General features: G+C 40.2%; 1 protein-coding gene across 1 annotated transcript in view; it reads right to left on the reverse strand.

The window, feature by feature from the left end:
* Nucleotides 1-5,956: 5,956 nt before the first annotated feature.
* The window catches only part of LOC137658228 (uncharacterized), a 22,809-nt gene continuing 8,765 nt past the window's right edge, over nt 5,957-20,000 (reverse strand). The window contains exons 2-4 of the mRNA XM_068392911.1: nt 8,972-9,298; nt 7,208-7,324; nt 5,957-6,217 (exon numbers count right to left, since the gene is read on the reverse strand). Of these exons, the coding sequence (XP_068249012.1) occupies nt 6,033-6,217; nt 7,208-7,324; nt 8,972-9,298 (629 nt within the window). The 3' untranslated portion in view covers nt 5,957-6,032. The remainder of the gene's footprint in view (nt 6,218-7,207; nt 7,325-8,971; nt 9,299-20,000) is intronic.

Here is a 20,000-nt window from a genome sequence, read left to right on the forward strand (position 1 = left end):
TTTCTCATATAGAACTCTCTTTACATTCATGCCCAACCTTCTATTTTTTACTACTCCCTTAACTGCCCCCAACACTTTGCAACCTTCATACATTCTTTGACGTACATCTGCTTCCACTCCACCATTTGCTGCAACAACAGACCCCAAGTACTTAAACTGATCCACCTCCTCAAGTAACTCTCCATTCAACATGGCATTCAACCTTGCACCACCTTCCTTTCTCGTACATCTCATAACCTTACTCTTACCCACATTAACTCTCAACTTCCTTCTCTCACACACCCTTCCAAATTCTGTCACTAGTCGGTCAAGCTTCTCTTCTGTGTCTGCTACCAGTACACTATCATCCGCAAACAACAACTGATTTACCTCCCATTCATGGTCATTCTCACCTATCAGTTTTAATCCTCGTCCAAGCACTCGAGCATTCACTTCTCTCACCACTCCATCAACATACAAGTTAAACAACCACGGCGACATCACACATCCCTGTCTCAGCCCCCCTCTCACCGGAAACCAATCACTCACTTCATTTCCTATTCCAACACATGTTTTACTACCTTTCTAGAAACTTTTCACTGCTTGCAACAACCTTCCACTAACTCCATATAACCTCATCACATTCCACATTGCTTCCCTATCAACTCTATCATATGCTTTCTCCAAATCCATAAACGCAACATACACCTCCTTACCTTTTGCTAAATATTTCTCGCATATCTGCCTGACTGTAAAAATCTGATTCATACAACCCCTACCTCTTCTAAAACCACCCTGTACTTCCAAGATTGCATTCTCTATTTTATCCTTAATCCTATTAATCATTACTCTACCATACACTTTTCCAACTACACTCAACAAACTAATACCTCTTGAATTACAACACTCATGCACATCTCCCTTACCCTTATATAGTGGTACAATACATGCACAAACCCAATCTACTGGTCCCATTGACAACACTAAACACATATTAAACAATCTCACCAACCATTCAAGTACAGTCACACCCCTTTCCTTCAACATCTCAGCTTTCACACCATCCATACCAGATGCTTTTCCTACTCTCGTTTCATCTAGTGCTCTCCTCACTTCCTCTCTTGTAATCTCTCTTTCATTCTCATCTCCCATCACTGGCACCTCAACACCTGCAACAGCAATTATATCTCCCTCCCTATTATCCTCAACATTCAGCAAACTTTCAAAATATTCCGCCCACCTTTTCCTTGCCTCCTCTCCTTTTAACAACCTTCCATTTCCATCTTTCACTGTCTCTTCAATTCTTGCGCCAGCCTTCCTTACTCTCTTCACTTCTTTCCAAAACTTCTTCTTATTCTCTTCATATGACTGACCCAATCCCTGACCCCACCTCAGGTCGGCTGCCCTCTTTGCCTCACGTACCTTGCGCTTTACTTCCACATTTTTCTCTCTATATTTTTCATACTTTTCTATACTATTACTCTGCAGCCATTCTTCAAAAGCCCTCTTTTTCTCTTCCACTTTTACCTTCACTCCTTCATTCCACCATTCACTGCCCTTCCTCATGATGCCTCCAACAACCTTCTTGCCACACACATCACTTGCAATCCTAACAAAATTTTCTTTTACTAACTTCCACTCCTCCTCTAAATTACCAGTTTCTCTTACTCTCACCTTGTCATATGCCATTTTCAACCTTTATTGATATTTACTTTTTACCCCCGGTTTTATTAGCTCTTCATCCCTCACTAGCTCCCTTTTACATCCACCTACTCTATTCCCCCACTCTTTTGCTACAACTAATTTTCCTTCCACCAAAAAATGTTCAGACATACCGTTAGCCATACCCCTAAACACGTGCACGTCTTTCAATCTTCCTAACATTCTTTTAGTTATCAACACATAATCCATTAATGCCCTTTCTACTACTCTTTCATTAGCCACTCTTACCCATGTATACTTATTTTTATCTTTCTTTTTAAAAAAGCTAGCACTTATTACCATCTCTTGTTTAACACACATATCAACCAGTCTCTCACCACTCTCATTTTCACCTGGTACGCCATACTTCCCAATGACACCTTCTACCTCTCCAGCGCCCACTCTAGCATTTAAGTCACCCATGACAACTACATAATTCCTTTATAAATACACACACACATATATATATATATATATAGATATATCTATATATATATATATATATATATATATATATATATATATATATATATAGATATATCTATATATATATATATATATATATATATATATATAGATATATCTATATATCTATATATATATATATATAGATATATCTATATATCTATATATCTATATATATATATATATATAGATATATCTATATATATATATATATATATATATATATATATATAATATATATATATATATATATATATATCACTTATATATCATAAAAAGAGATAAAGATGAGCCATACTATTATGAATTTTAACTTTTTTCAAAGATATCTTGTATGAAACTTTTTTTTTCTCTCTCTATTCAGAAGTTCACTCGAAGTCCTCCCAAAACATGAATCACCGGAGGAAAGGTCAACTTATGAGGAGGTCACCACATCGTAGAAAGGTCAGAAAGGTCAGGAAGATCAGGAAGGTCATAACAAGAAATTAAGACTCGCCATCAACTTCTGAAGATATTTCTTTACAAAATATTCAAATGTCAATTTTTATTGAGTTAGCCTAATAAAGACGTTACTCTAAACCTGTGTGTAAGCCTGCTCTCTCTCTCTCTCTCTCTCTCTCTCTCTCTCTCTCTCTCTCTCTCTCTCTCTCTCTCTCTCTCTAAAAAAAAAAAAAAAAAAAAAAATAAAATATGCTCCTAGCCTCAGAGTTACCTGGTGATTAATCCTGCTCTCTCTCTCTCTCTCTCTCTCTCCTCTCTCTCTCTCTCTCTCTCTCTCTCTCTCTCTCTCTCTCTCTCTCTCTCTCAAAAAATGATGCTCTTAGCCTCAGAGTTACCTGGTGATTAATCCTGCTCTCTCTCTCTCTCTCTCTCTCTCTCTCTCTCTCTCTCTCTCTCTCTCTCTCTCTCTCTCATAAAGATGCTGCCCTTAACCTTAGTTACCTGATGATTAATCCTGCTTTCTCTCTCTCTCTCTCTCTCTCTCTCTCTCTCTCTCTCTCTCTCTCTCTCTCTCTCTCTCTCTCTCTCTCTCATAAAGATGCTGCTCTTAACCTCGGAGTTACCTAGTGATTAATTCTGCTTCTCTCTCTCTCTCTCTCTCTCTCTCTCTCTCTCTCTCTCTCTCTCTCTCTCTCTCTCTCTCTCTCTCTCTCTCTCTCTCCTGGTCATCAAAGTCAAGTAATGTTGACGAAGATTACCATCAAATTAAGTTAATACTAAAATGCACTCTTGAGAATTTACCAAAAGTCGTACAAAACCTTGACACTTCAGTTCCTATTCCTCGATTGGCTGTGATATACAGAATAGTACACACACCATAAACAGTGATATCTGATGGAGGCACAGTATGAGCTTAATTGGTGAATCATAGTGATTAAGTGATAGATTGATTTGAGGTTCTCTGGTATCCTGACATCTAAGGTCATTGACGATAGTGCATCATAGTGCAAAGAGTAATTATGCACAGTATGAAAAATTGCTACTACCCTTCATATAGATTCTCAATACTACACAGTATTCTAGAAGTTTTATTCCGCTGTGACCAAGTTGTGGAATGATCTTCCTAATCGGGTAGTTGAATCAGTAGAACTTCAAAAGTTCAAACTCGCAGCAAATGTTTTTATGTTGAACAGGCTGACAAAGTCTTTTTTTATAGTTTATATATGAAATATCTATTTTAATGTTGTTAGTTTTTTAGAATATTTCATTTTAATAGTTCATTACTCTTCATATCGTTTATTTTTTTCCATATTTCCTTTCGTCACTGGGGTATTTTTCCCTGTTGGAGCACTTGGGCTTGTACTATCTCGCTTTCCCGACTAGGGTTGTAGCTTAGCTAATAATAATAATAATAATAATAATAATAATAATAATAATAAAATCGTATACCGATAAACAAATTAATTCTATTTATATAACTAATTCTCATGACATGACCTTAACAAAAACTTGGAGAAGAAAAGAAATACAAGAAGGGCAATATAAAAGGATATGCTTTTTTATTTAATTTTCTATCTGAAATCGTCAAAGTTGTCACCAGCAGTGGTATTTAAAGATCTGTGACTCAGAGACTATTAAGTAAAGAAAGTGGATGCCTTGCATCAAATATATCACCATAACAGTGTTTAAGGAGAACAAGAACTAATTCTGGAAGGTGGCCCTTTTTGGTTGCTGATAATTAGATGAAAACTCGCAAACTCAAACGTAGAAAATATTTATTATTATTATTATTATTATTATTATTATTATTATTATTAATTGGTAACCTACAACCCCGTTGGAAAAGCAAGATGCTATAAGCCCAGGGGCTCCAACAAAGAAAATAGCCTTCTGGGGAAAGGAAACAAGGAAAAATAAAATATTTTAAGAACAGTAACAACATTAGAATAAATATCTCTTATAAAAACTATAAAAACTTTAACAATACAAGAGGAAGAGAAATAAGATGGAATAGTGTGCGTGAGTGTACCCTCAAACAAGAGAACTTTAATCTCAAGACGATGGAAGACCATGGTACAGAGTCTATAGCACTACCCAAGACTAGAGAACAATGGTTTGATTTTGGAGTGTCCTCGTAGAAGAGCTACTTACCATAGCTAAAGAGTCTTTCCATCGTTATCATGGGGAAAGTAGCCACTGAACAATTACAGTGCAGTTATCCCTGGGGTTAGGACAGATACAAATACACTCCAAGAAGAACATGTGCCCAAAATAGGTCATTTTGGCGCCATTTAAAGGATTAAAGACCGCTCATGAATGGCAGAGGCAAGAGTCAGTGACATTGCTCTAGCAAGCAGGACAATGACCTAGAGACTGACCATATATACATATGATCAGCGCCCAGGCTCCCTCTCCACCCAAGCTATGACCAGGAAGGGGCCCTGGCTTGTAGTGGCTCAACAGGTAATCCTATAGGCTCCCCCAAACCCCCCCCATCCTTGGCTAACAAGGATGGTGAGGTTGCAGCGACCAAAGGAACTAACGAGTTTGAGCGGGACTCGAACCCCAGTCTGGAGTTCACCAGTCGGGGACATTACCGCATCGGCCACCACAACCTTAAATGTATTCAATGGATTCTGTCAATCTTATCAAAAGATTTTGACTTTAAAAATTTATATATACAACAACAGCAACAACAAATGCAGCTTTTCCTGGTGGGCTACTGGACAAAGGTCTCAGTAATCTGTCCATATTCTTTTCTGGGGTTTGGCAAGTTTTCATCACCACCCCAGAGACTGATGATTGATGATGGCAGACTTTAGCCTGATGGCTTTCAGCAAACCAGCCTAGTATGGGCTGCCTTTGCTGATCATGGTGATACATAAACCCTTCCACCACGTTAAGGTATACCCAATCACATATATACACACACATATATATATATATATATATATATATATATATATATATATATATATGAATACACATATATACTCACAAATATATGTCTATATACATGTTTTTGTATATATATATATATATATATATATATATATATATATATATATATATATATATATATATATATATGCACACACACACACACACACACACACATATATATATATATATATATATATATATATATATATATATATATATATATATATATATATATATATATATATGTATGTATATATATCAACAATTGACAACCTGTCATTAAAATATCTACTTCATAATTATATATATCTTGTTTTATCATCGTTTATTAGAAAAGGTATTCATGCATTTATTGTAATAGAATTGCACATAGTAACCTCACACACCAACAACAAATTCCAATTTGTATTTTATCATTAAATCAAATTCTTTTTAAAATTCACCTTTTTTTTTTTAGTTACATTCAGTCTCTCTCTCTCTCAGACATCCGTTTTCCGCCCCGTTCATTTGCTTCCTGAACTCAACAGCGGCGGATGAGAACTGCTGTTTTGGTCATTGGTGATCCTTGTTTGAACGCTGGGCGCGGGCGTGCTGGGTCTTCTCCTGGGTCTCGAGGGCGGTGGGCGCTCTGTGGCTTTTAGGCGCATAATGATGCATATGGCACACACGGAGATTATGAGTATCACGCCTGTAATGGGAAAAATTCAGTAATTCTACTTAATTCAAGTTCTTTTGTACTTAGAGAGAGAGAGAGAGAGAGAGAGAGAGAGAGAGAGAGAGAGAGAGAGAGAGAGAGAGAGAGAGAGAGAGAGAGAGAAGTTTTTCACTATCTTACACCTTCAAAAATATTTTCTTATATTTATTGTTATTCACTAATAGCATTGTTGATCTTTCACAATATGAGAGAGAGAGAGAGAGAGAGAGAGAGAGAGAGAGAGAGAGGAGAGAGAGAGAGAGAGAGAGAGAGAGAGAGAGAGATTCATATTTATCAATGGTACTTTATCGTGGAAAGATAGTTTGTGAATGACATTATCAGCAAAGCTATGCTAGCCAGGACTAGTTTGGGAGACTTTGAGCGATCAGACAAAAGGCTCCCACCATCACCAATCCTCGCTGGCCAGCGTGGTGATGAAAACTGACCAAACCCCATACATGAATAAAGACATATCTGAGGCCATTGTCTTGCAGTGGACAAGAAACAACAACGCCGGCCAGTGAGGACTGTTGATGGTGGGAGACTTTTGTCTGATTGTTCATAACAAATCAATCTAGTGTGGGTGACCATGACTAGTATAGCTTTGCTATGGCGATACTACAAACCTTTTCACCACGTTAAGGTATCATTGATGAATAAGAATAAAAAACTGAAAATCTCTCTCTCTCTCTCTCCCCCTCTCTCTCTCTCTCTCTCTCTCTCTCTCTCTCTCTCTCTCTCTCTCTCTCTCTCTCTCTCTCTCTCTCTCTCTCTCAAGTAATTCAAATATATTAAATTGATTTAAAAATAAGTTCAAAAAAAAAATAGATAAAATGCCAATCAAAATAATATACTGATGACAAGTTTAACGAAGAAATTCAAGAAAATAAAGTTAACGGTACAAGAACGAAGCATAATGAGAATAAGAACAAACCCAAATTAGAAACAGAAAAAAGTACGAGACTAATTAATTGAGAAACTTACATCCAATGACGCTGCCCAAAAGAACGTTCTTGTGGTATTTCGCTTCTGCCTCTTCGAGCTCAATGGCCTCTTTCCATTTCCTCACGGCTCTTGTGACGTTAACGATGTCCTCTGTGCCTGTAAAGAAATAAGTATGCAGGTATATTATTATTATTATTATTATTATTATTATTATTATTATTATTATTATTATTATTATTATTATTATTATTATTATTATTATTATTATTATTATTATTATTATTATTATTATTATAAGCTAAGCTAAGCTACAAGCCTAGTTGGAAAAGCAAGACGGTATAAGCCCAAGGGCTCTAAAAGGGAAGAATAACCTAGCGATGAAAGAAAATAAGGAAAGGAAATATATGAACTACAAGAAAAGTAACAAAATATTTAAATAAAATATCTTGAGAACGGTAACCGCATTAAAACAGATCTTTCGTATATAAACTATAAAAAAGCCGGCTCAACATGAAAACATTCGCTACAAGTTCAAATTTTTGAAGCTCAAAGTTCTCTCCTAAAGTGCGAATTGCAGAAGTTTGACAAACTAATAAAACATTCGAATAGTCTTGGAAGTTATACAGTAATTATATATAAACGGAAGCTTTTATTAACACTTTGGAAAAACCTTGGAAGTTATATGTTCATCATTCAATTTAGATTTTTAACCTTAATTCACACCTTATGCTAATGTCAAGCCAAATCAGCCTCAATTTTGAATAGTAATGGGCTTTAAAATAGTCAGATAATGTTGGATAAATGCAACATAAGTATGACTGATGCAAAATATGCAAGGTGAAGACCGTATGTTCATGGAGTCCGAGTGTAGCAGCATGCACTATCTCTGAAATTGTATATTAATTTGAATGTAATTAAAATAGTCCCCGCTATAATTTAGTTTCTTTGAGAATATTTGCTAAAGAAAACGAACAAATAAGTAATGATTTTTATAGGGGTAACTTTGATTTATCGACCCATCTCGTGTCCTTAGAATTAATGTTATAAATAAGAGTAGCTTGATTTTATGATAACTTTCTCATTTGTAAGAAAGAGAAGGAAGAAAAAAAAGAAAACGAATTATTATAGGGATGCCTTCTTCTTGAAAAACAAACCTAGTGACATTTATGCTATTATAAAAACGAATATTATCATATTTCATAATGATGGTCTACACAAACAACACGTAGTTTTAACTGAGGATATGTGAACAATTGTGTGAATAAAGGCAATAGCATAAAAACTTTGCTTATCTATATACATTAGAATTTATATTTCATGATAATATTTTATCAGTTATGAAGGTAATTTTAAAGGGCTCGAAATTTAAGGTGTAAAATATATTAAGAAAACAAATAATTTCAGTAATTAATAAAAGAACTAATATCAGTAACTCTTATTAGGATAAAATAAAATATATTAAGAATACCATTAATGTCAGTAATTAATACAAGTGCTTAGAATGAAGGAAAAACCAGTTTGAAAATAGACTCAAAATACAGTCTTACATATATCACATATCAGATATACATTCCATGAAGTCGTCTTCATTGTTACTATTGAAAAAAAAAATGCAACCCTTGTTGGAAAAGCTGAATGGCGCAATTTAAAGGTTTAAAGGTTGTCATGAATGTCAGAGGTAAGGGACACGGACCTTTCACTAGCAAGCAGGACAATGCCCTGGAGACTGACATATATACATATGATCAGTGCCAATGCAATGAAAAATAAAATATATAAAAAACAATTTAAGCAATGTCTCACCTCGACACGAAATGAATCCATAACCATTGAAGACTTCCACTGGCTTTTGAACGGAAAACTGACAGGATTGTGGGCGTTTGTCTATCTCCTTTCCATCAGATGTTTCGTTCACCATTGATTCAATAAACTGGAACTTCAGAAAAGCATCCTGGTTTTTGATACTGAAGGTGAAGCTGTAGAGAATGCCAGATGGTATAGTGCAGATCCGATCGGCCTGTAGTCGAACTGAGGAGGCCCTGTTAGTTTCAAGTTGTAGGGCATAATCAACCTTGCTGTCCAGACGTTGAAGGTCTAGTGTTGGGGTGACGTTAGAGAGGAATAAGCATTCTGGAATGGAGAAAGTATAAGTTTGATTAGAAGTTAAATGATGAACAGCTTGGAATGGAGAAAGTATAAGTTTAATTAGAAAAACAGAAAAGAGTAGACTGGAATGGAGAAAGTATAAGTTTGATTAAAGGAGAAGAAATAAGCAGCCTGGAATGGAGAAGGTATTACTTTGATTAGAGGGACAAACCTTAGCAGCCTGGAGTGGGGAAGGTTTAAGTTTGATTTGAGAAACAAATGAATAGCCTGGAATGAAGAAGGTATAAGTTTGATTAGAGGGACAGAAATGAGCAGCCTGGAAATGGAAGAGGTATAAGTTTGATTAGAGGGACAGAAATATGCAGTCTGGAATGGAGAAAGTATATTTTTGATTAGAGCGACAGAAAGGAGCAGCCTGGATCGGAGAAGGTATAAGTTTGATTAAAGGGACAGAAATGAGCAGCCTGGAATGGAGTAGGTATACGTTTGATTAGAGGGATAGAAATAAACAGCCTGGATAGACAAGGTATAAGTTTGATTAGAAGGACAGAAATGAGCATCCTGGAATGGAGAAGGTATAAGTTTGATTAAAGGGACAAAAATAAACATCCTGTATGAAGAAGGTAAAAGTTTCATTAGAAAGGACAGAAATGAGCAGCCTGGAATGGAGTAGGTATAAGTTTGATTAGAGAGATAGAAATAAACATCCTAAATGGACAAGGTATAAGTTTGATTAAAGGGGCAGAAACGAGCAGCCTGGAATGGAGAAAGTATAACTTTGATCAGAGGGACAAAAATGAGCAGTCTGGAGTGGGGAAGGCATAAGTTTGATTAGAGAAACAAATGAATAGCCTGGAATAAAGAAGGTATAAGTTTGATTAAAGGGACAGAAATGAGCAACCTGGAATTGAGAAGGTATAAGTTTGATTAAAGGGACAGAAATAAACATTCTGCATGAAGAAGGTGTAAGTTTCATTAGAGAGAACAAAATTGAACAGCCTAGAATGGAGAAGGTATAAGTTCGATTAAAAGGGGAGAAATAAGCTGTCTGGAATGGAGAATATATAAGTTTGATTAGAGGAACAGAAATGATCAGGTTGGAATGGAGAAGGTATAAGTTTGATTAGAGGAACGGAAATGAGCAGCCTGGAATGGAGAAGGCATAAATTTGTTTAGAGGGACAGAATTGAACACCCTCTATGGAAAAGGTATAAGTTTGATGAGAGGGAGAGAAATGAGCAGCCTGAAATGGAGAAAGTATATTTTTGATTAGAGGGACATAAATGAACAGCCTGGAATTAAAAAGGTATAAGTTTGATTAGTGGGACAGAAATGAGCACCCTGGAATGGAAAAAAGTATATATATTTTTTAGGGGAACAGAAATGAGCAGCCTGGATTGGAAAAGGTATAAGTTTGATTAGAGGAATAGAAATGAACAGTTTGGAATGGAGAAGGCATAGGTTTGATTAGAGGGACATAAATAAGAAGCCTGGAATGGAGAAAGTATAAGTTTGATTAGAAAAACATAAATGAGCAGCCTGTAATGAAGAAGGTATAAGTTTGATTAGATGGACAGAAATGAACAGCCTGGGTGGAGAAAATATAGGTTTGACGAGAGGGACAGAAATGAGCAGCCTGGAATGGAAAAAGTATATTTTTGATTCGAGGGACAGAAATGAGCAGCCTGGAATGGAGAAGGTATAGATTTTATTAGAATGACAGAAACGAACAGCCTGGAATGAAAAAGGTATAAGTTTGATTGAAGAAACAGAAATGAACAGCCTGGGTGGAGAAAATATAAGTTTGACGAGAGGGACAGAAATGAGCAGCCTGAAATTAAGAAAGTATAAGTTTGATTAGAGGGACAAAAATGAACAGCCTGAAATGAGAAAGTATATTTTTGATTAGAGGGAGAGAAATAAGCAGCCTGGAATGGAGAAGGTATAGATTTTATTAGAATGACAGAAATGAACAGCCTGGAATGGAAAATGTATAAGTTTGATTAAAGGAAAAGAAATGAGCAGCCTGGAATGGAGAAGGCATAAGTTTGATTAGAAGAATAGAAATGAGCAATCTGGAGTGGAGAAAGTATATTTTTGATTGGAGGGACAAAAATGAGCAGCCCTGATAGGAGAATGTATAAGTTTGATTAGAGGGAGAGAAATGATCAGCCTGAAATGGAGAAGGCATACGAGGATTAGAGGAACATAAATGAGCAATCTGGAATGGAGAAAGTATATTTTTGATTAGAGGGACAGAAATGAGCAGCCTGAATTGGAGAAGGTATAAGTTTGTTTAAAGGGACAGAAATGAGCAGGTTGGAATAGAGAGGGTATAATTATGATTAGAGGGACAGAAATAAGAAGCCTGGAATGAGGTAAGTATATTTTTCACTAGAGGGACCAAAATGAGCAGCCTAGAATGGAGAAAGCATAAATTTGATTAGAGGAACAGAAATTTGTAGCCTGGAATGGAGAAGGTATAAGTTTGATTAGAGTGACAGAAAGGAGCAGCCTGGATTGGAGAAGGTATAAGGTTGATTAGATGGACAGAAATGAGCCGTCTGGAATAGAGAAAGTATATTTTTGATTAGAGGGACAGAAATGAACAGCCTGGATTGGAGAAGAGAGAGAGAGAGAGAGAGAGAGAGAGAGAGAGAGAGAGAGAGAGAGAGAGAGAGAGAGAGAGAGAGAGAGAGAGAGAGAGAGAGAGAGAGAGAGAACGTAATAAATGCAAGGTAATATCGATTGTAGAATTCTTATGTCCACGATTGAGTATATCATAATATATATATATATATATATATATATATATATATATATATATATATATATATATATACAGTAAATAAATGTATATATGTATATATATCAATATATATATATATATATCAATATATATGTATATAAATATATATATATATAAATATAAATATAAATATATATATATATAAATATATATATATATATAAATATATATATATGTGTATATATATATATATATATATATATATATATATATATATATATTTAGATATATATACACTATATATATATATATATATTTATATATATATATATCTCTCTCTCTCTCTCTCTCTCTCTCTCTCTCTCTCTCTATATATATATATATATATATATATATCTATATATATATATATATTTTTGGGTGAGATGGCCATGTCGTCCTGATGGAAGTTCCTATAGGGTAGCTTCCTAGGGTATATTACAACTACGGCGATATTCCCAGAGAATTTACCTTAAGGTACCAGAATTCTAACTCCTGGAGCGAGTATCCCTCGTGAAAGGGATATCGCGACATATCAGAGGACGTATTCTAGACACGTCACATGGCAATCTACATCCTGGACAGAGATTTCGTCTCGTAGGAGGTGATTGGCGAGATACGAATTCGGGAAAGAAAAAGGGGAGCCGCTCCCAAGGCTTCCCTATCCCCCGATTCGTATGCGTGCCTGGCGCCAATCCTGGCGCCATCTGTATTCCTTTTTGCGTAGCTTAACAACTCGGTGTTTTTTCCTGTTTTTCTCGCAAATCTTGGATTTATTCAACTTTTCATGGCTTCTCCGTCTTCGTCGGCCTCTGATAAGTTGAGTATAGTGTCTTTTATGTATAAATGTAGGCTCTTGGTAAAATTTTGAGTGATTAATAGGATTAATCTTTGATACAAGAGCCGTAGCCTACCAGAGGCGTCTTGGACGCTGTCGCTCGCTAGGTATAAATTAGTTAGTCAGAGCGACATTCCTGGTTGTTTTGCTTTAATAAATTTTAGCTATTTAGCATTACATAGGATTTCCTTTCGTGCTTAGTATTATTTGGCGAAGTATTCGCCATTCTGGCCTACGCTAGGCCATGTAGCCTAGTCGTTTGGTCCTAGTACTTCATGCATGATTTTGGTTTTTCTGAGTGTAATTAAAATTTTATTGAAGCTTTAGGCTATATTTTATACATTTTAGACTGTGTGGATATTTCCAAGATAGTATACGAGTGAGTTTCGGTGAATTAGGTAATCGATTCTCTTGGTGCCTAGGCTAGTTGCTTATGGAGCCTTTGTATACTTTATCATACTCCCCGGTTGCTTTCTTTTCTTCGGAGAAGGTATGCAATCCCTTTCCCTCTGTTTAAGCCTTGGGGTTATCCCTAAGTGGTTTTTTCCGAATTTATTTTCGATAAAACTATACTAGGGTGTTACTGTACCTTCCTGTTCCTGTAGTTATGGTTCAAGAGGGACAGAACAACAGAGTTTTTAGTCTGAGTCTGTGTTGTCTGGCTTGGGGCTGAGTCCCCCTCGCTGACCTAACACATACAAAGGGAGCTTAGCTCCCTTAAATCACTACCGAAGGTTTCTGTAGTTATGATTCCTTCTTTTGTGATCTACCAGACTAGTCCTGTTGCTGTTCTCGGGGGAGGATAAGGTCTTCCCTTGGGAGTAGCAACGCCTTCCTTGCTTTGGTGCTCTGGAAGCTGGTAAGTATTGCTGGCCTTTCCCCTTAGATCTCCCTTAGGCTAAGATAAGTTTCTTGGCTGCGGGTGATCTGTCACTAAAGCAAGGTTGGCAGGACCCTCTTGTCCCTTCCCCCTCTTTCTTCGTAATGGCTGAGCCATTACTGTACTGTACGTCGTTCTTCATCTGGACCTAGTATAGGTTAGGATGTGGAATTGACTCAGCCCCTTGCCGGCCGGCAGAGCTGGCCGGCAGGGGTCTTACTGTACTGTACGTCGTTTTACTTCTGGACCTAGTATAGGTTTGGATGTGGAATTGACTCAGCCCCTTGCCGGCCGGCAGAGCTGCTGGCCGGCAAGGATCTTATGTTTTCGAGTGCTGCCCGGACCTCTCTTGGTCCCTCATCCATGCCTGCCGGCAGAGCCGGACGGCATTGGTCAAGGAAGCCTGAATTAGTTTCTCCCCTTCCTTATATGCACTCTTTCGGTTGCCGGGCTTGGAGGTTGTGTACACTCTTATCCCGGCATCCATTCTATTTTTCTTTTTCTTCTAGTGCTGTACTTGTCCCGGCTGCCGGCCTCAGCCGGGCAGGTGTAGTCCTCTGGTTCTTTTGCTGCCAGCTGGCATCGGTCTTGTACCTTTGCCGGCCGGCTTATGTCAGCCCTTGTCTGCCGGTCACCAAGAGTGTGGCCGGCAGCTGGGTACTACCTTGTGTAGTTGCTGGCCGGCAGCCATTGCCGGCCAACACTGGCTGTTACCGGCCGGCAGTTGCTGCCGACCGGCACAGGCATTTGAACCAGAGTGCTGCCGCCCTATAGCTGTTAAGTAGTATACTTTAAAGCTAGTTGTGGTGTGTGCCGGCCGGCAAAGGCAGGCCGGCACACATCCCCCTATACTGTACTAGTATTCTTCAGTATAACATATACAGTAAGAAGAAAACTATGGTAAGGGTTTTGGTACAGCACTGTGTCTTCTAACACTATTGTTTTTTCTTGCACATCCCTTTGCTGTTGCCCTACAGATAGGAAGCTGAGTTCTTCCCTGTCTATTATCCAGGATTTTAAAATCATTGCTTAGGTGTGAGCTCCACCTGTTTCCTCTGGAAACCTTGCATTGGTTACTCTAGAAGAGATAAACCATTTTGATTTTATTATCTGGAAGGCTGCAACAATGGGTTGTGAGGGAAACACAAGTGTGTGTCTTTCCTTTCTGAATTGTTATGCTATACTATGCATATCCAGTGATACATAGTTCACTTGATACTCATGGAAATTTCTTCTCTTTACAGAAGGACACTCCGAAGTGGGGAAGTGCTTTCTGCAATGTCAGCAGCAAGAACCTCTGCGGACATGAGTTTTGTAGGAGACACGCAGCATACGCTGTCTCCAAGGATGATCTCCGGTATTGGGACCCTCAGGTATGTACTGTGTGCACTAACCTGATTACTGAGACATTTAAATAGCTAGGAAGAAGCTTCGTTCCTGGGTAAGGGGCTTCCAAAAGAACACTTCTGGCCCTTATCTTCCAAGTGAGAAGATGAGGGCGTATCCTTTCCCTAAGGCATCAGCTGATGCAGTGATTCCCCAGCCTCAAGAGGAGATCCCCTAAGTTCAGATCCAGGTGGATGCTGAAGTCGCGGTCGCGATGCAAGACATCCAGCTAGATGACAGGATGTCTGATGTGGACGGGTGTCAGGAGGAAGACCTTCTGGCAGAAGCCCAGGATGAAGTTCAAGCCCCTCTATATCGGCCGGTCTCCCAGTAGAGCTGGGACAGGCCCTCTCTTCTATTGTTGGAATGATCCAACAAATGCAGAAGGAGAATCAGGAGAAGGCGGCTGCAATGGAACTGCGAATGCAGTGCCTTGCAGAATCACATGGGCCCCAGAAAAAGCTCAATGTGAAAGACCTTCCCTTGTGCTCAGATGCTAACCCATGGAGGTATGCTGAGCACATGCCGATGACGACTGGAAAGATCGTCATCTCGGATAAGCTGGGCTCAGTTCCCCTGGAGGGTGGAATTCTGGCCCAGCAAGGCATCATATCCGGACTGTTATGTCCGGCTGAGGAAGGAACCAGCTTCAAAGGAGGAGACAGAGCCGAAGGAGGTCATAGTGATGGACCATGCTAAGGCTCAAGCTCTACTTTCATCCTCGATGAAAGAGAGGGGCTTCTCTAACTCAAAGGTAGCCGCATTGAATAGGAAGCTCCCTTCCTTTGTGTCCTCGCCTACTAGAGCCTTCCCCTTTTTACAGAAAGGGTTTCTGGCTGTACTAAAAGCAATCGAGGCCAGCAAGTCTTGCCCCTCCCTAGAGGAGTGTAAACCCTTGTCGCTGGCCCTGCCTATGGACCACAAAGACTGGAAGGACGTCCATCTTACGTTCTCAGTGGGAAAGTTGGAGGCTGATATTGCCGGACGTCAGTTCGGCAAGGACCTCCCTAAGCTGTCTGACTTTCTTTTGCGAAGTGAGTTCGATACAAAAGAAAGACTGTCTGCCTCAATGTCTCTTCAGACTACTCTCGAGACGATGGCAAGTGACCCCAAGGTCCATGAAATGTTCATGGTAGTGGCCAAGCCTCATCTGGCCACAGTGACGAAGGACCTTTATGGCTTCGTCAAGGCAAGGAGAGCTTGTAGGGAGTTCGTGTTTACCTCGGCTACGGTGAGGCACGAGCCAAAGAAACTAATCTCCTCCAACATTTGGGGAAAAGACCTTTTCCCTACCGACTTGGTCAAAGAAGTTGTTGATAAGGCCGCCTTGGAGAATAGAAACCTTCTCCAGAAGTGGGGCCTGGCTATCAAAAGAAAGTCTTCCCCGGATGAGGGTCCTCAACCAAAGAGGAAGACTATGAGGACTAGGCTACCGTCTCGGCCAGCCAAGCCTCTTAGACAGCAACAGCAACTGCAATTGCCATTGCCCCCAGTGCCCCAGATCGTGGCACAAACCCCGACCACCTTTCAGTGGGTACCCCAGGCCGTGTCGACACAGTCCACGGCATTCACCCCAGCGTTCGAAGGGCAGTCTACTTCCTTTCGAGCAAAGCCTAGAGGAGCAGCCAGAGGCTCGTCTAGACGCCCCTCAAGGGGAAGGGGATTCAGGGGTGGTCGTGGTCAGGAAGGCAAGACCTCAGGACGGCAGTCCAAGTGAGGTGATACCGGTAGGAGGGAGACTTCTGAAATTTCGGGATCGGTGGACCTTCGATCCCTGGGCCCACAGCCTACTCAAGAATGGACTGGGCGGGAGCTGGTACAGCACTCCACCCCCGTGCCTTCGGTTTTTCCAACACTCCACCCCCGTTATGGAGGAGTACGTTCAAAAACTGTTGGAGAAAAAAGGTGATCCGAAGGGTGAAACCCATCAATTTCTAAGGGAGGCTGTTTTGTGTTCCCAAGAAAGACTCGGAAAAGCTCAGAGTCATTCTGGACTTGTCGCCACTCAACAAGTTCATAGTGAATTGCAAATTCAAAATGCTAACAATGCAACACATAAGGACCTTACTGCCCAAGAGGGCATATTCCGTCTCTATAGACTTGTTAGACGCCTATTGGCACATTCCAATTAGCCATCGACTCTCCCCCTACCTAGGTTCAGGCTACAACGAAGACTATACGCCTTCGGAGCCATGCCATTCGGGCTAAACATAGCCCCAAGGATTTTTACGAAGCTTGCGAGCGTAGCTCTCAAACAATTACGCCTAAAGGGAATTCAGGTAGTAGCCTACCTGGACGACTGGTTGGTGTGGGCAGCATCCGAGACAGAATGCTTGCAAGCTTCCAGTCAAGTGATCCAGTTCCTAGAGTACCTAGGCTTCAAGATCAACAGAAAAAGTCTCGACTTTCTCCATCTCAAAAGTTCCAGTGGCTGGGAATCCACTGGGACCTTTTGTCACACCGTTTCTCCACCCCGGCGAAGAAAAGGAAGGAGATAGCGGGTTCTGTCAAGAGACTTCAAGATTCCGAAAGGATATCAAGACACGAGCAGGAGAGAGTACTGCGCTCTCTCCAGTTTGCTTCGGTGACAGACCCAGTGCTAAGAGCACAGCTAAAGGATGCAATCGGAGTTTGGAGAAGTTATGCATCAAACGCGTGAAGAGATCTGAGAAGACCAGCCGCTTCGGCTAAGTACTCTTCTCAGGCCTTGGTCCCAAGCCAGACATCTAAAGAAGTCGGTTCTTCTTCAGCCACCTACCCCGTCGGTGACGATTCACTCAGACGCCTCGAAGGAGGGATGGGGAGGTCACTCTCATCGGAAAAAAGTCCAGGGGACTTGGTCCAGGCTATTCAAGACCTTTCACATAAAACTTTCTAGAAGCTAGGGCAGTGCTCCTTACCTTAAAGAAAGTCTCCCCGCGTCACTCGATCCACATAAGGTGGTGATAGACAGCGAGGTAGTTGTGAGATACTTGAATCGACAAGGATCGAGGTCACCACCTCTCAACCAGGTGATGTTGGCCGTCTTCCGATTGGCGGAAAAGAAGAAGTGGTACCTGTCGGCAGTTCACCTTCAAGGAGTCCGCAATGTGACAGCGGACGCTCTATCCAGGTTCACACCGATAGAGTCGGAATGTTCCTTAGACGCAGGATCATTCTCCTTCATTCTGAATCAGTCCCAGAACTGCAGATAGACCTCTTTGCGACGAAAGACAACAAGAAGTTGCCCCTGTACGTGCCCCGTACGAGGACCCCTTAGCGGAAGCAGTGGACGCGATGTCCCTCGACTGGAACAGATGGTCCAAGATTTATCTGTTCCCTCCTCACAACCTTCTGTTGAGGGTACTCAACAAACTGAGATCCTTCAAAGGGTAGCGGCAATAGTGGCCCACAAGTGGCCGAACAGCGTGTGGTTCCTCCTGGCATTGGAACTGTAGCTGAAGTTTGTACCACTACCAGATCCAGTTCTGACCCAGAGAGTCCAGAAGTCAACTGTCTGCGCTTCATTACAGAAAACCCGGACCCTGCAGCTCATGATTTTCTCTCCCTAGCGGTGAGAAAGCGTTTCGGGATTTCGAAAGCCAGTATAGACTTCCTTGAGGAATATAAGTGCAAATCTACTAGAAGGCAATACGAGTCATCTTGGAGAAAATGGGTGGCCTTTTGTCAAGGCGAAGATTCCGCAGGAGATCTTGACAGACTTCTGCTTATCTTTCTTCTCCACCTCCATGGTCAAGGGTTGGCAGCGAACACGATTTCAGCGTGTAAGTCTGCTTTGACAAGACCCATTCTATATGCCTTCCAGGTCGACCTAGGTAACGAGATCTTTAATAAAGTCCCGAAAGCCTGTGCTAGGCTCAGACCTTCAGCACCTCCAAAGCCCATTTCATGGTCTTTAGACAAGTTCTTCATTTCGCTTCTCTGTTGAGCAATGAATAGTGTGCGTTAAAGGATTTGACACAAAAAGTTATTTTCCTATTTTGCACTCGCGTCCGGGGCCAGGGTTAGTGAGATTGTAGCCTCTCGAGAGAGGCAGGTCGTGTTCAGTTCCTGGATGGGGGAGAACTGAACCTGTTTCCGGATCCTACGTTTCTCGCCAAGAATGAGTTACCCACCAACAGGTGGGGTCCCTGGAGAATCTGCCCTCTGAAAGAAGATGCATCTCTATGTCCAGTAGAATGCCTAAAGGTCTATCTTCATAGAACTTCAGACTTCAAGGGTGGTCAACTATTCAGGGGAGAAACATCAGGCTCAAATTTATCTCTGAATCAACTCAGAGCGAAAATCACATATTTTATTCGCAGAGCGGATCCTGACAATACACCCGCAGGTCACGATCCGAGGAAAGTTGCCTCATTCTTAAATTTCTTTAATTGTATGGATTTTGAACATCTCCGTTCATACACTGGCTGGAAGTCTTCCAGAGTGTTCTTTCGCCACTATGCGAAGCAAGTAGAGGAACTAAAAGAGATCTTTGGTAGCAGTGGGTCGCGGTGTTAACCCTACTGTTTAACTCTGCGAGGAACAGTGGTCTTAATTGGGACGATTAATTCCAGGGTGAGTGTGTAGTTACATACTGTACTACAAACTAAGTGAGGGCACTGTGTTGCCCATCCAGACTGTTCCATTTCCGAAGGTGAACCTAGCATAAGTGCAGACATGTGTGCCGAGCGTTTCTAACGCTAATGTCATTGATTTGTAATACAGGCTTTTATGACTTTGATACCTCGGTATCTTAAAAGTGGCATCTAATGTTTTTTCTTTCAGACAAACAAGCTCTGTTTACTATCATACTTATGCTTAAAGTTTTGGGTTATCCTCTTCTTATGTATAT

Source organism: Palaemon carinicauda, chromosome 19 (assembly GCF_036898095.1).
Source record: "Palaemon carinicauda isolate YSFRI2023 chromosome 19, ASM3689809v2, whole genome shotgun sequence".
NCBI classification, from domain to species: domain Eukaryota; kingdom Metazoa; phylum Arthropoda; class Malacostraca; order Decapoda; family Palaemonidae; genus Palaemon; species Palaemon carinicauda.